The sequence below is a fragment of the Lontra canadensis genome, unplaced genomic scaffold (genome assembly GCF_010015895.1).
Source record: "Lontra canadensis isolate GAN:19392208 unplaced genomic scaffold, GSC_riverotter_1.0 scaffold17, whole genome shotgun sequence".
Taxonomy (NCBI): Eukaryota; Metazoa; Chordata; class Mammalia; order Carnivora; family Mustelidae; genus Lontra; species Lontra canadensis.
Genome location: NW_022631011.1, coordinates 15,047,332 through 15,062,446, shown reverse-complemented (window position 1 = coordinate 15,062,446; position 15,115 = coordinate 15,047,332). Strand labels below are relative to the sequence as shown.

Genomic DNA, 15,115 nt, shown 5'->3' with positions numbered 1-15,115 from the left:
TGGCTGGGACTAGGGGGTATTTTCCTAAGCAAAATAAGTCAACCCGAGATGGACAATTATCATATTATCTCACTCATACATGGAACTTAAGAATCTAAACAGAAGATCATAGTGCAAAGAGGAAAGAATAAAACAAGATGAAATGAGAGAGAGAGAGAGAGAAAGAAACCATAAGAGACTCTTAATCTTAAGCAACAAACTGAGGGTTGCTGGAGGGGAGGAGTTGAGGAAATGGGGAAACTGGGTGATGGACAATCAGGAGGGCACGTGATATAATGAGCACCAGGTATTACATAAGACTGATGAATCACTGACCTCTACCTCTGAAATGAATAATACATTGTATGTTAATTAACTGCATTTAAATTTAAAACAAGTAAAAAAATAAAACTTCCTTACCATAAAGTACATAAGAAATAGGCCTTTATGGGTCTAAGGAAGGATAGATTTAACTAAATGGAAGTCCTGAACTTCTTTACCTCAAAAGAGTAGCTTTAACAGAATTGAAAAGCAACAATACACTGGGAAAATATTGGCAATGTGACAATAGGTTAGTATCCTTACTATGTAAAAAGCATTTTTAACTAGATTTAAAAAACAGTTAAGAGCAAGATAAACACCAAGGAAAGTAAGAGCAAAGGAAATGAACATACATTTCCTAGGAGAAAAAATAGCACATACAGAAAAGTTCAGTTAATAAAAATTATCTTACCAACTCTGCTACTTTCTGGAACTTCAAAATTATAAACAGCTTCTGTGAAAATAGGGTGGTTGTCATTTTCATCCTCCACTCTGATGGGCAGTGGAAGAGGTAAGTCTGCTGAATACCCATCCGCAGTCGAAGCGTAGGCAATCAACTGGAAAACAGGAAAAAGCAAAGGCAATAGTCCATTAATACTTGACTCTAGCAAGAGAGAACACTACGCTTTATCTGCTACCTTCTTTGCAAATCTTTCCAGTAATTAACGACTTAAAAAATTCTATTCAATTCTTTTTTAATCATCAAAGCATCAGATAGAAGAACACTTTTAAGTGCTGTAAGAGGAATTCAGTATTTGGTAAAAAATGCACTTCAAATAAAACTCCAAAGTACAGTCAAGTCAGAGACAACTCTGTCCATTAGACTCAGAGTATAATTCTTATTCTCTCCATAATCAGAACGTTATATTGGGGAGAACAATGAAACTCACGCAATGGGAACTATCCCTATTATATTACCTAAAGAAAGCCATGATTCTCAATCTTGCAACTAACAAAGACCTTTTATTGTTTTGCCTAATAGATCACATATTTGTAAGAGATTTTTTAACAGAACACATTTACCAGTTTCTGCATTGCCAATTAATCAAAGGACAATATAATGTCTAATAGAATGTGTTTCTTTTTTTTTATTTAAATTCAATCAGCCTACATAGAGTACTGCTACTCAGAGCGTGACTACAACACCAAGTTGAACAATTTCTAACCAAAAGTAATGTCATGTGGTAAACATCAGTTATGTCTGCTTATCAGCATCCCTTCCTCCTCTAGGAAAAGAATCCCTCTTTCTCATGGAGAAACATCCCCTCCTTCACCACAGTGAGGACCACATGACCCCACAGAACTGACCATATTACACTGAAAATCGTCTGAGTTATTCCTCATTGACTGTAAGCGCACTCATAACAGAAGCCTGGCTTATTGACCTTGATTGGGTTTGGTCTCCCACTTTTGCTTTCTTATCTAGTTCTCAGACACGATCAGAGAATCACGTATGTAGAAGGAAGAATGAAAAAAAAAGTTTTAAATAAATAAATAGAACAGAAGAGGGATAAAGACCCTTCCAATCAATGGTGGCCATGTCCTGGAGAGAGGAAAATGTATGACTAGAGAGAGAAAGTATTTCATAAACAAAACCAACTCTTAAAAATATACTGGAATTTATATCCAAATACAACTAACCTCTTTGCTTCACTTCAGGCTTACCTACCAGAGTTAAAATAAAGAGCAGAGCAATATTCCAAAATATTCCACAACCTATTTTCTTTGACCCTAAGGAAAGAATGCAAGAAGACAGGAAAGAGTACAAGGAGTATCAGAAGAAACATAGTTTAATCATTTAAAATCACATATATCAACAAAACTCCTACATCAAAAATATCATATTCTTCACGATCCACAGGCCGGGTACAATACAGATTTCCAGTGTCTTTTTCTATGAAAAACAAATTTAAAGGCTCTTGGTCAACTCCACGCCCACTTATTGAGTAGAAGATGGTATAATTCTGTGCTGCATCGGACTGAACCTAAGAGGAAAAAAACATATTTGTAAAAATTTTAAATTAAAAATCTGTTAAAATGTTATTTCTTAAATGTAGCTTATGCATTTCTATCATTTTTATTTTAAAGAGACTTTAATAAAATAGTAATCACATTTATCACTTCATCAGCACACAGAACAATAAGGAGCATTTGGCAAAAGATTTTTTTAAACCTCAGATTTAATGAAAATAATGTCCAACATAAAAAGTAACAAAAGAAAATGTAATTAAAAACAATAAACAATAATTTCCCATCGAGAGATTTGGCAAATGGAAAAGAACAATAATGCCCATTTTTAGCAGGAGCCATACCATCAGAGACTCATATACTGGTGAAAGGAATGTTAATTTGAATGTTTCTTAGGGAGGAGATCTGGCAAAAATTAAAAGAATGACATAGGAGAATAAACAGAGACAACTCCTCCTAGCAGAGGAAACACAAAGTACAAAGGGACCGGGTTAGGGCTGTGCGCAAAGTGTTCAAGGAGCAGTAAAGAGGCCACTGTGCTTGGAGCAGAGAAAGGTAGTGGGCAAGAAGTAGGACATGAGACCACATCACGTAAGTGATTCCAACGGTGTTGACTTTTCCTTGGAGTCAGGTGGGAAGCTATTGGAAAATTTAGACAAGAGTAATATATGTAATTTATACTTTAAAAAGGTAATACTTGGTGTTTTGTTAAGACTAAACATGGTGGGTAGGTAAGCAACAAAGCAGGAAGACCATTTAGTTACTGCAAGAATTCATGATAGCAGTAGAGATGGTGAGAAATGCATAGATCCTGGGTCTAATTTGCAGGTATGGCCGGTAGGATTTGCCTACGGGATGGATGTGTGGTGTGAAGATGACACTATGTCAGAGGGTGCTGATATCCCCTAATATCTATTCTGCCCATGTTCTTTTGTGTTGGAATTTATAGCTGAGGGCAAGACTGCCCAAAAGAGATACATTTCTCGGGCTCCCTTACAATTGTATGGCCACATGAAAAGATCAGGTCAATGGGATATAAGCATAAATAACATATGCGAGCCCTAAACTGTACTCTAGAAAGTGAAGGGATGTGTTCCCCCATTTGGACGCAATAAGGAGCCATCGTGAACCTGCAGAGTTCAAGGTCAAGCTAAAAAAGAAAGAAGTCTAGGTCTTTGGTGATTTTTCAGATTAGAATCTCTTTACCAGATCACACTTTCACATAAAATAAATAAATCTCTGTCATGCTTATGCCACTTAGTGGCATAAGTTCCTGAATTAGTGACTGTCCCATCATGGAGAAAACCGCATGTGCCCTGGTTGTGGATTCAGCAATGTAGCTTGGGGATTCATTCCTGAAAGTTCAATCTAAATTTCCTTTCTTCAGTACCCCCAACAACTCTGTCAACTGCTTATATGGTGTAATAAATCCCTATCTGTTAACTGCTGAGAGAGAAGTATGTTCTCTACAACTGAAACCCAAGAGACTCTAATACCCCAACAACTGAAAGAATGGAGGTGCCATTAACTGAGATGGGAGGTGTTTTTAGGAGAATACCCTAACTTTCTTTCCCTGCCTATGTTAAGCGTGAAATGTCCATTAAGCTTCAAGTGGAAATATCACTTAGGCAGTCTGTCCCAGAAATATAAGGCCTTAAAGTCTCCAATAGAGAGTAGTACTTAAAGATGTAAGACTGGATGAGATTAGCAAGAGAGTGAATACAAATAAACAAGAGACAAGGTTCACAGGCTGAGCCTAGAGCTCTCCAAAGTTTTGGAAGCCTGGGCATAGGAATGAGGAAAAACCAGCAGAACTCACTAAGAAAAGAATGGCCAGTGAGGTAAGTGGGAAACTAGGTGAGTGGTGTCCTAGAAGCCCAGCGAAGAGAGTACTTGGAGGAGGAGGAAAGACATAGGAAAGCTATGTCAAAGGGACACAGGTCAAGGAAAGGAGGACCAAGAGGTAGGGACTGGCTTAGCAATGCAGAGGTTAATATTAGCTGTGATCAGTATAACTGGTAATCAGAAACCATTTCTTAATATGCCTCCTGAGTGTTTCAAGTACAAAATGTGAAAATAAAAAACAAAGTCTAGCACCGGAGCATGGAAGACCCTAGAAGGGAGGAGACAGGTCACACAGTCGGAATGAAACATCAAGCACAGTAATAGGAAAAGGCAATCACTGGGCCAGAGCCCGACTGCAGCAACTGCTTTCACTGTATATGTCCCATCTAGATCTTTATGAAAAGTAAACCTGACCTGGTTAAAAACTTTTTCTTTTGATGAAAAAGTTAAATTCCCTAATAGAACACACATAGTCCCTCATGGTTTGACCTCTACCTGCCTCTTCTCCCTTATCTTCCTGCTCCAGCCCCATCATAACCAGGAGGACTGAGCTACCTGGGAGACACTAAGGAGCTCGCCTTCACCCTCTGTTCCTCCCTCTTCTTCCATAACTACTTACTTGTATGACGCTTTACCATTCTTTAGGTCCTAGGTCCTAAAGGACGTTTCCCTAAGCTTCTTCTTGATTTGCACATTTCAAACCAGGACTTGGTATGGATCCCATGAATTCTCAGATCACCCAAATCATCTCTGCCACAGCACTCGTCACCCAGTATCATAACCGTGTGCCTATCTCTGCCTTCCTTACTAGGCTCATAACCTACATGAGAGCCAGGGTTTGGCTAAATTTATTTCTAGGGTCGTACTTAGAGCAGTGCCTTCATGGGACATAGTAGGTGCTCAATAGCCAGTGGCTTTTGAACGAATAAGCTCATAAAAATCCTTTAATGGCTGTAGTCTTTTTTATATTATTAGTTTTTTAGTGATTTTCTCATTTTACTTACTTTGATTACACTTCATGAATATCTTCAATCAAATATGTTTCTTTTTAAATCTCTCAAGAGTTTACGAAACCGGAACAAAGCAGACTCTCGGAATTAAAACCCTCCCAATCAGAAAGAATGTAAAACCTACTTGTTGAAGAAACAAAGGGAACGGGCCCAGTGAATTCTCCTGCATTGAGCAGGGAATAGGGGCCCATCTCCTCTTGGAACGTCTGAGAACGGCTTCTTTAGCATCTCTTCTCCTCAGTACCTGAATTTAGAGAAAGAAAATTAAATAAATAAAAGTATCACAGCCGACTTTGTTGCAAAGAAGTGGACAGTCCATCAACCTCACTTCACCCAAAAGGCTCAGTTCACAACTCTCCAAGCTGAAGCTAAATGACAGATAATAAGGTCTTTTTGCATTAGATGGGGAAGAAAGAACACATCCACAGTTTAAAGTTTTCATAAACTGAAGAATTTCATTTTGTATACCCTTCTAACACTGACCATACTTTCAGGTTAGGAAAATCATCACTGCACTCTTAGTTTTTCTTCTTTTTTCCCCCACATAGAGAAAGCCAATGTGTCTTCTTCATAATACTGAAGACAGAGTGTTCTTTTCTGCTAAAACGTCACACGCTCAGGAGAACCAGAGCAAGAAAAGGTAAGTTCTTCATTGCCTTAACACCCTCATCTGCCCTCTCCAATATGGTAGCTCTAACTATATGTGACTATTTAAATTTAAATTGATTGTAATTAAATAAAATAAAAAATGCCGTCCTTCAGTCACACTAGCCACATGCCAAGTGCTTAGTAGCCATTAATATTTGGCTGCCATATCAGACCGTGCAGATTATAGAACATTTCCACCATCACAAAAATTCCACTGAGCTTTTGAGTGATTTCCATCTCATTGCATGGTGGTGCAAGGAAGCTATTGTATTTCCTGACAATTTATTAAGAAATAATTTTATTGAACATGTATGAATGTGCTAAATAGTCATTTAAATTAACTTTCTCATTAATTCACTTAACACTGATTTGTTGTAACCCAGTCTAAACCTTTAATCATTTTTGTGACGACCTTCACAATGGCATTTCTCACGATGTAGAATCTAGAACTGCAGCAAATGACAGCCAGTACAACGCCACGTATCCTTTTGTTCATACTTACACACACTGCAGGATTCCCATCCTATTTTAACATCGGAATCACTGTGACCCTTGAAATCAGCCTCTTATTCACTGGAAACCCTGTTTTAACATTAACTTAACATATACCTATCGACTCTAGGTTAGGTTATTATCAAGGCTATAAGCACAAAAGGGATCAATTCGTGCCGTCAAGCAACTACAGATAAGTTGTTTGCACAAATAAAAAAAATTCCAAATGTTTATAAAAGAGGGATAGCCAAACTGACACGGACACACAAAAGCAGTTAGTTGAACTTTAGAGGTGGAAGAAGCCTCCCTAGAGGAGGTGCCATTTAGGTTTAACAAAGCAAAATCCAAAGCCAATGCTTAGCCACTGTTGGTGGGGGTAGAAGCGTAAGAGACAGAGGGAGGCAGGGAGGGAGAGCAAACTGAAGGGGAAGGAAAAGGAGAAAATAAAAAACTAATTTATCTTTTGTCCTCTTTGCAATTTTTTTAATTTTTTAATTTTTTTTTTTTAAGATTTTATGTATTTATTTGACAGAGAGAGAACACAAGCTGGGGAAGAGGAAGAGGGAAAAGCAGGCTCCCCGTTGAGCAAAGAGCCTTATGAGGGGCTTGATTCCAGGACCCTGGGATCATGATCTGAGCCGCCGACGGCAGACACTTGACTGACTGAGCCACGTAGGTGCCCCCCCTCTTTGCAATTTTTAATGAAAGATTTAAATGAAAAGAAAAGCATGCCTGAACATATCAATGTATTTTGAATACCTTCTTCTGATGTTCCAGGAGCACCTTAATCTCTTTCTGTGTCTGTGTCTTGGTGTCAGAAAGCCATATGGTGAATAATTTTTTCTCATCAGACATCACCACAGTGCTGGCTGTGTATACTGACCCGTCATCTAGAACTCTGAAATCAGGGTCACTGGACTGGATAAGGTCCGCAGACCTGAGGCACTCTTTCAGATTAACTGCAAGCAAAAGTTTCCAAGTTGCAGAGTAGAAACACATGCAAAAAGAAAAGAGAAGTGTTAAAACAATGTATACATCTTCTTCAAAATCAAGAAGTAGAATCAAATAAATCAATCACTTTGCACTTACCAAATATTTTAGATTCTTTACATGTATAAAAAATGATAACTGTCTTTCAGTTAAAAAATAATTCTTGATTGTATACATGTATCAAGTAAGGTGTTTTTAGACCTTTATATATTTCTAGAGGGTTATGAAAATGATCTTCCTATTAATGAGGCGTGTGTGCTGCAATCATGACAAAGCCAATATCCACGCCCCCACACACAGCTGAATAAACAAACAGGAAGGTTTTTCCCTGAACATTATAGTGTGAGTCTTTTAAGATTCAGCCAGAAGTTACACACCTGAGCCCAAAGAGCAACAGGGGGTATGAATTTGGCAAATAGTCAAGTAAAGAATGTCTCTCTTTGAAATCTTCCCACTGGCACTCCTGTTACCCACCTCCCACCTACCACCAGCTCCCCCTATGCCACAGTTTTCTCTGTGTTCCTAGTCTCAGCTTTCCAGGGTTCCTCACTGAAACTCTGCATGTGGGTCTTCTCTCCCTGGGAGTTTTCCTCCTGGGAGTAAGAAGTAATGAGATATAAATACCAACAGAACTGTTTTGAAACTTATATCAAAAGTATCAAATTCATCTCATTCTTCAACTGTCAGTTTTAACAACAACCAAACTGATATATTAATGTGCCCTTAAGTAATAACCTCTCAAAGGATTACTGCTACCCATGTAAAGTCTTGTCACTTTAATCCAATTCGTCACAGATGGAAACACTGAATTAAAAAGAAATGAACATCTTTAAGGAACAATGACATATTTCTCTCATCCTGACATTTTTAGCATAATGATAACTTCTTGTCTATCCCCCAAAGGAACACTCCCTCTCTTTTACATCCTCTTTTTTCTTCCTTCCCATAGGAATTAAAGTGACATTTGTTTAATACAAATTAAATGAGGCACTTAACCAGATATGAGACACTTCACTGAGAAAGTAAATTTGGCATGTCTGGGACAAGTTATATCTCTCTAAACAAAACAAAACACGATGCTTTCCTCTTATACTCCCTAGACCACATGAAAAGACCACCTGGGCAAAACTTTCCAGCTGCTGGGAAAGTTTATAAAGTCCCCCAGTTTCTCCATGTAAAAATGGCTCATTAATTTCAGATTGGATGGAATGGCTCACCTTGTGATGTTCCTCAATCCAGCTCTAGCACTGATTTAAAAAAAAAAAAAAATCTGTTCTGATTTTCTCAGCCACTTATCTATACTTCTCTAATGCTTAGAATACTAGGGTAATGAAAGCGTTACATTCCACTTGTAATTTTTTCTTTAAATATTTTATTTATTTATTTATTTATTTAGAGAGAGAGAGAGAGAAAGCACACACTGGAGTGGAGGGAGGCATAGAGGGAGAGGGAAAGAGGGAATCCCAAGCAGACTCCATGCCCAGCCCAGAGACCAATGTGGGGCTGGATCTCAAGACTCTGAGATCATGACCCAAGCTGAAATCAAGAGTCAGACACTGAGCTGACTGAGCCACCCAAGTGCCCCCTACGTGTAACCCTTTATGTAATCTTTAAACTGTTAAAACATGAATGACTACAAAAATGGGGATTTAGAACATTTGCATGGGAATTAACCATAGAATTCAATGGAGTTATACAGAATAGAATATATATTTAAAACTATCTTGAATTACATCTATGTATAAATAGATTAAGGCTAATTCCAAAAGGCAATGTTTGGATAATATGCTCTTTTCAGCATAAATAAACTGAATTTCTGTTTTAAAAACACTTGTTTTGAAATTTCTCACCTCTGCCCACTATTCTGTCTGCCTCTAGTTTGGAAGGTATATTAAATGTCACCTTTTCGCAGCCTTCACAAGCAAAACTGAAGACCTAGAAGTAAAAAAAGGCACATTAATACAGTATAAAGAAAAAGTTTCAGATAAGAAAAACAAATCCTAGAGATCTACTATATAGTTAACAATACCTCCAACATGGGGCTCAAACTCATGACCCCAAGATCAAAAGTTTTATGTTCGTCCAACTGAGCCAGCCAGTTGCCCCACTACTTCATTTTTTTAAATTAAAATTTCACGTATGGCTATGTTCTACTCCATTTCCATTTCTCTTCTTGAAGGAAGAGTCTTCTCTCTGTTGGCATTCAAAATTCCTTTGTAGGTTTTTGTGCTTTTATTATATATGTATGCACCTATAAAATAGGAGCCGATACTGTGTGCAGTTAAGTGTCTTTATGTATCCTTTTGCAACTTGCATTTTTCATTCAAGAATATATTTAAGATTTTTCTATAACTTTGCCACAGTTTATTTTTACTCATTTCCCTATGATAGACAAACCTTATTCTTGTTTTCCATTTTCTCTACTACAAATGACACTGTGATAAACAGCTTTTCAGTTGCAAAGTATTAGGACAGAAATATATTACTTCAATTCCCAAATTGTTGTCCAAAGTACTAACATCAATTTATATTAATGTCCCCAGAATATCAGATCCCTCTGTTTCTCATATCCTCTACTACGATTAATTATATTTGGCTTTCCTAATTTTTGCCAATTCTATAACTGTCACTTTAATGTGCATTTCCTTAATTTCTAGTGAGACTGAGTACCATTTCTTGTATTAATTTTCCATTTACCTTCTGTAAATCATCCATTCATTTCATTTAATCATTTCATTTATTGTCTTTTTTTAAAATATATTTTGCTTGTAAGCTTATGTAGGTTGTTTTTTTACTCTTTTAGTAGTATCCTGCTAATAAACAGTGCTTCAGTTTTAAAGTAGTCAAATTTATTAAGCATCTCCTTTAGTTTCTTTTTTTAAATTTTTTATTTTTTATAAACATATAATATATTTTTATCCCCAGGGGTACAGGTCTGTGAATCGCCAGGTTTACACACTTCACAGCACTCACCACAGCACATACCCTCCCCAATGTCCATAACCCCACCCCCCTCTCCCAAGCCCCCTCCCCCCAGCAGCCCTCAGTTTGTTTTGTGAGATTAAGAGTCACTTATGGTTTGTCTCCCTCCCGATCCCATCTTGTTTCATTTATTCTTCTCCTACCCCCTTAACCCCCCATGTATTTTATTTATTTATTTATTTGAGAGAGCACAAAGGAGGTAGAAGGAGAGAATCTTGAACCACCCGCAATGAGTGTGGAGCCCAATTCAGGGCTTCATTTCACAGCCCAAGAGATCATGATCTGAGCCAAAACCAAGAGTTGGACACCCAACCAACTGAGCCACCCAGGTGCCCCTCCTTTAGTTTTTTTAAGTAGTCAATTTCATTAAACATTTCTTCTAGCTTATACTTTTGTTTATTAATATCTCCCCTCTACCCTGTCATAAACATATTATCCGGTATTTTCTTATAAAAATTTTAAAGTTACTTTCAACGTTTTAACCTTTTACTCATCAGGAATGTATTTTGTGTGTGAGTCACTGTAGATATCTAATCTTACCCTTTCCTATATGGATAGACAACTGTAGAGAACCATCACTGAGTGACTCTTCCCTTAACTAAAAATGATAAAGCTGCATACAACCTCTGTATGGACCCCAGTTACAGAATCTATTTCTGGGCCCTCTGCATTATTTCATCAGCATATGTGTTTAACTCTGCATCAAAACTATATAGTTTTAATTACTATAGCTTTATTACAGATTGTAGTATTTGTTATGGTGACCCCAATCCCTATTATCTTCCTTTAAATTAGGTTTGCTTTGTAAGCTTCCTACTCTCAAAAAATTCTTATGATCAGCTGACCAATCCCATGAAAAATCTTTCTACATTTTTTATCTGGGAAACTGTTTACTTTTACTAGTTCCAGTAGTTTGTGAAGATAGTTTAGGATCTCACATGTAGCTAATTCTATAGCTAGCAACATGGCAGTCAGATTTCTTTCTTCAAATCCTTAACCTCTTTCATTATTGCTATTATATATTTTATCTGATACATGCTTGTTAAGACCTCCAGTAGAATGCTGAATAGGACAAAGTAGTTATAGTGACCACTATGGATTTGTTTCTAACTTTAAAGATAATGCTTTTACCACTTCACCATTCATTAAGAGTTAGTTTTTTCCTCCTTCCTTCTTTCTGTCCCTCTCTCCCTTCCTTCCCTTTCTTCTCTTCTTTTCCATTCTTTCTTTCTTCCTGTCTTTCTTAATTCATTGATTTTTTGGTATGGTTCAGTTAAAAAAAAAAAGTTCATTCTCTTACATTCCTAGTCTACTAAGAATATTTTATAACAATAAATGTAATTTCCCACTTATTTTGAAACATATAGTTTTTCTCTCTAAATACATTACTATGTTAAAATACAATAATGGTTTTCTAGGGCACCCGGTAGCCCAGTCAGTTAAGTGACCCACTCTTCATTTCTGCTCATGTCATGATCTCAGGGTCGTGCCATCAAGCTGCATTGGGCTCTGTGCTGGGTGTGAAGACTGCTTAGGATTCTCTCTGCCTCCCTTTGCCTTCTCCCCTCCAACCCTGGCTTATGCATGCACATGTACCCATGCTCACACGCTCTCTCTCTCTCTCTAAAAACAAACAAACAAAACAATAATAAATTTGATAATAGAAAACCATCTTTCCATTCCTGAGATAAATATTATATGGACATGATAACTTTTAAATATATTATTGTTATGGTTTGCTGCTATTTATTTTGGTACTTCAAATATATGTCCATAAGTGAAATCAGGTTACAACTCTTCAATATCATACAATCTTTATAAAATGAGTTAAAGACTATTCCACTTTTTTGGTTCTTTGAAACAATTTATATACAGGAGAGATTATATTTTCCATATAATCATGAAAGAATTTACCTATCATAGTCCTGGGCTTGATGGATATGAAGGTGTCTGTGGGTCAAGACATTTAACTTTTAACTCAATATTTTAATGGTTTTAAGTCTATTTAGGTTTTGTATACCTGGCTTAAGGCCAGTTGGTAATTTGTATTTTGTAGGAAATTGCTCATTCTGTTTTCAAATTAATTGAAGTAATACATTAATATTATTATTTATTTATCTAAAAGATCTGTCTTCTCTATGACTATGTCTCCTTTTAGTCCTAATATTGCTTTATCTGTGGCTTCTCTATTTCTTACTTGTTCAACCATAGCAGGGTTTATGTATACTTTCAAAGAATAGCTTTGGTTTTGTTGATCATCTCTATTGCTTTTTTCTTTTAACATCCTTTGTAAGACATAAATACAAAAGGTCATGCACACACACATATGTTTTAAAACATATGTACTATACACACACACACACACACCTGTGTGTGTGTGTGTGTGTGTGTGTGTATAATTAGTACATATGTTTTAAAAAATAGTAACTTTTTTTATAGAACACTAGGGTGCTCACCTTCAAAGTTAAGAAATAGAATGTTACTATTTTCAAAGTTTCTATATACCTCTTCTGAGGTGTATTTTCTTTGTTCCCACAACCGCTAAAAATAATGGATAATTTTTGTGTTAACCATTTATTTTCCCATCTCTGCTTAATTTTATCTCATGTATATGTGTCCTTAAAGAAGATACAGGTTTATTTTGCCAATTTTTGGCTTTTACATATATGCAGTCATGCTAATTGTCTGCTACTTGATTTCTTCACTGAAATGATGTTTGTGAAATTTATCCATGCTGAGCTTAGAGCAGTAGCTCATTCATATTCTACGCTATATAGTACATCATTAGAATGTACAATTAATTCATTATTATAATTTTTGAAAAGGATCATATTCATATATAGATTTTCAGTTATGTCATGCTTCTTGACACTATAACTATTTGTGGAGATTTTCTATTTGTGGAGATTGGCTATATTACGGAAAATAAAATAAAAATGTAAAGCCACCATTTGATTAGTAATGGCAAATTAATGACCTTTAAAGGTATTTTAAAACTAACTTTTGTATAGAAGAATGCCCAATAAAAAAAGCAACATCCAAAAATAATTTTAAGATTAATGAATTATGGATTGACTATTTGAAGTATAAAAGACGGTCTTTTTTTTTTTTTTTTTAAAGACTGTCTTTTAATGGAAAATACTCCAGGTCAGCTTTAAATATCTGACTTATAAAGCCTGGAGCTACAGAACTTTCAATGAAAATGTAACAAATTGAGTTTTAAAAAATGATAACATAAAGTATTGTCCATGTGGTCTGAGAAAAATTAATTACCCTGTTTCATTTTATAGTATTATTCAAATTTTATTGTGTGATAGAAAGCTTATCATACAAATAATTAAATCCTGATAAGAAAATCCAATGCCAAATGGAGAATGAAAATAAAAGGGTTTCTGAAATTGTTTTACTTTTCTTCTGTGTACAGAAGAGTACAGCATACCCAATCCACTTTGGGAATTGTCATCCAGTATATATATATATATATATACACACATACTGTGAGTACACCGGTAAGCTTTCTAAAATGACACCCTTTTTCAACAAGAGGTAAAAGAAGCTAAACAATGGAAATTCATGCAAAGTCTGAAAAATAAACAGGATCAACTTAGCTGAGCATAATAGTTTTGAAATTTTAAAACTGTCATTTTTCCTATAGACACTTGCCTTCTGCAAAATGGAAATATTACTTTCAGATTCTTACCAGCTCATAGGTAAATCAAAATATTGACCTCTCTGTACTCTCACTCCTTAGATCATGCAAATAAATTTCTTTCTAACCAAACTCTTTGTAAGACAGGAATTCTAGTTAAATGGAAAGCATGATTAACCGCAGGTGACCACAGATTCCATATATGGATCGCTAACTACCAAGGGGATTACAACAGGACACAAAAATGTGCATAGGCTCACATATATTTAGTGATTCAGAAGGTTCAGTATCTAGCTGTATCTCAAAATTAACATCAACAATCTCCTTTTAAAAACCTAGCTGATAATGCACCCATCAAATAGATATAAAAATTCTGACTTTCTCAGGGAAGTGGTTTTAAAATAAACTAGTTGGAGCACCTGTGTGGCTCAATGGGTTAAAGCCTCTGCCTTCTGCTCAGGTCATGATCCCAGGGTCCTGGGATCATAGCCCCACATCTGGCTCTCTGCTCAGCAGGAAGCCTGCTTCCCCCCAACTCTGTCTCTGCCTGCCTCTCTGCCTACTTGTGATCTCTGTCTGTCTAAATAAATAAATAAATAAAATAGTTACTTCTTTTGTTTGCCTTAGCCTTTATGTCACTAATGCAAAAATTAATAGAAATTATTGTACTCTTGTTTTTAAAAGATTCATATGTCAAATGTCATCAAGAACAACAACAACAAAAAGTCTGCTAAAGGAGTCACATTATTCTTGTTAATTAATGCAATAAAATCTGGAAAGATAGAATGCCCATTTGTCAGCATAGGTGCAGATAGGATTCTGATACTCCAAAGGAAAACAGTATGTTAAGCTAGAAAGGAAAACACAATTTAAATTCCTTCTGAAGAGTCCTTTTAGCAAAATTGAAGATTCACTATGCTCGGGAACATACTATTTAAAATACACTGGATGACAATTCCCAAAGTGGATTGGGTATGCTGAACAATATTAAACATATCTTTGAAAGGTACTATTCTTTGCAATGCGGTAGGACAGCTGAGCAACTGACCTAATGCAAATTCGTTCTCAAATTTAGTTGTATTCAGAGAAGTGTTTTAAGAGACATTCAGTACTTTCAACAACAATGGGATGGTCTGATGTGTTTACTTTCTAGTTCCAGCCTAGCTTCTCTGCTCTTTTCTTTTTGTGTGTGTGTTTTTGGCGGGGGGGGGGGGGGGGGGGGGGGGGGGGG

At 36.3% G+C, this 15,115-nt stretch overlaps 1 protein-coding gene across 2 annotated transcripts in view; it reads right to left on the bottom strand.

Annotated features, from left to right (window-relative positions):
• The window catches only part of DSC3 (desmocollin 3), a 45,718-nt gene that overhangs the window by 28,472 nt on the left and 2,131 nt on the right, over nucleotides 1-15,115 (bottom strand). For both annotated transcript variants that reach the window (XM_032859709.1, XM_032859710.1), the window contains exons 2-6: nucleotides 9,104-9,188; nucleotides 7,023-7,222; nucleotides 5,248-5,367; nucleotides 2,130-2,285; nucleotides 713-857 (exon numbers count right to left, since the gene is read on the bottom strand). In XM_032859709.1, coding sequence (XP_032715600.1) covers nucleotides 713-857; nucleotides 2,130-2,285; nucleotides 5,248-5,367; nucleotides 7,023-7,222; nucleotides 9,104-9,188 — 706 coding nt within the window. The remainder of the gene's footprint in view (nucleotides 1-712; nucleotides 858-2,129; nucleotides 2,286-5,247; nucleotides 5,368-7,022; nucleotides 7,223-9,103; nucleotides 9,189-15,115) is intronic.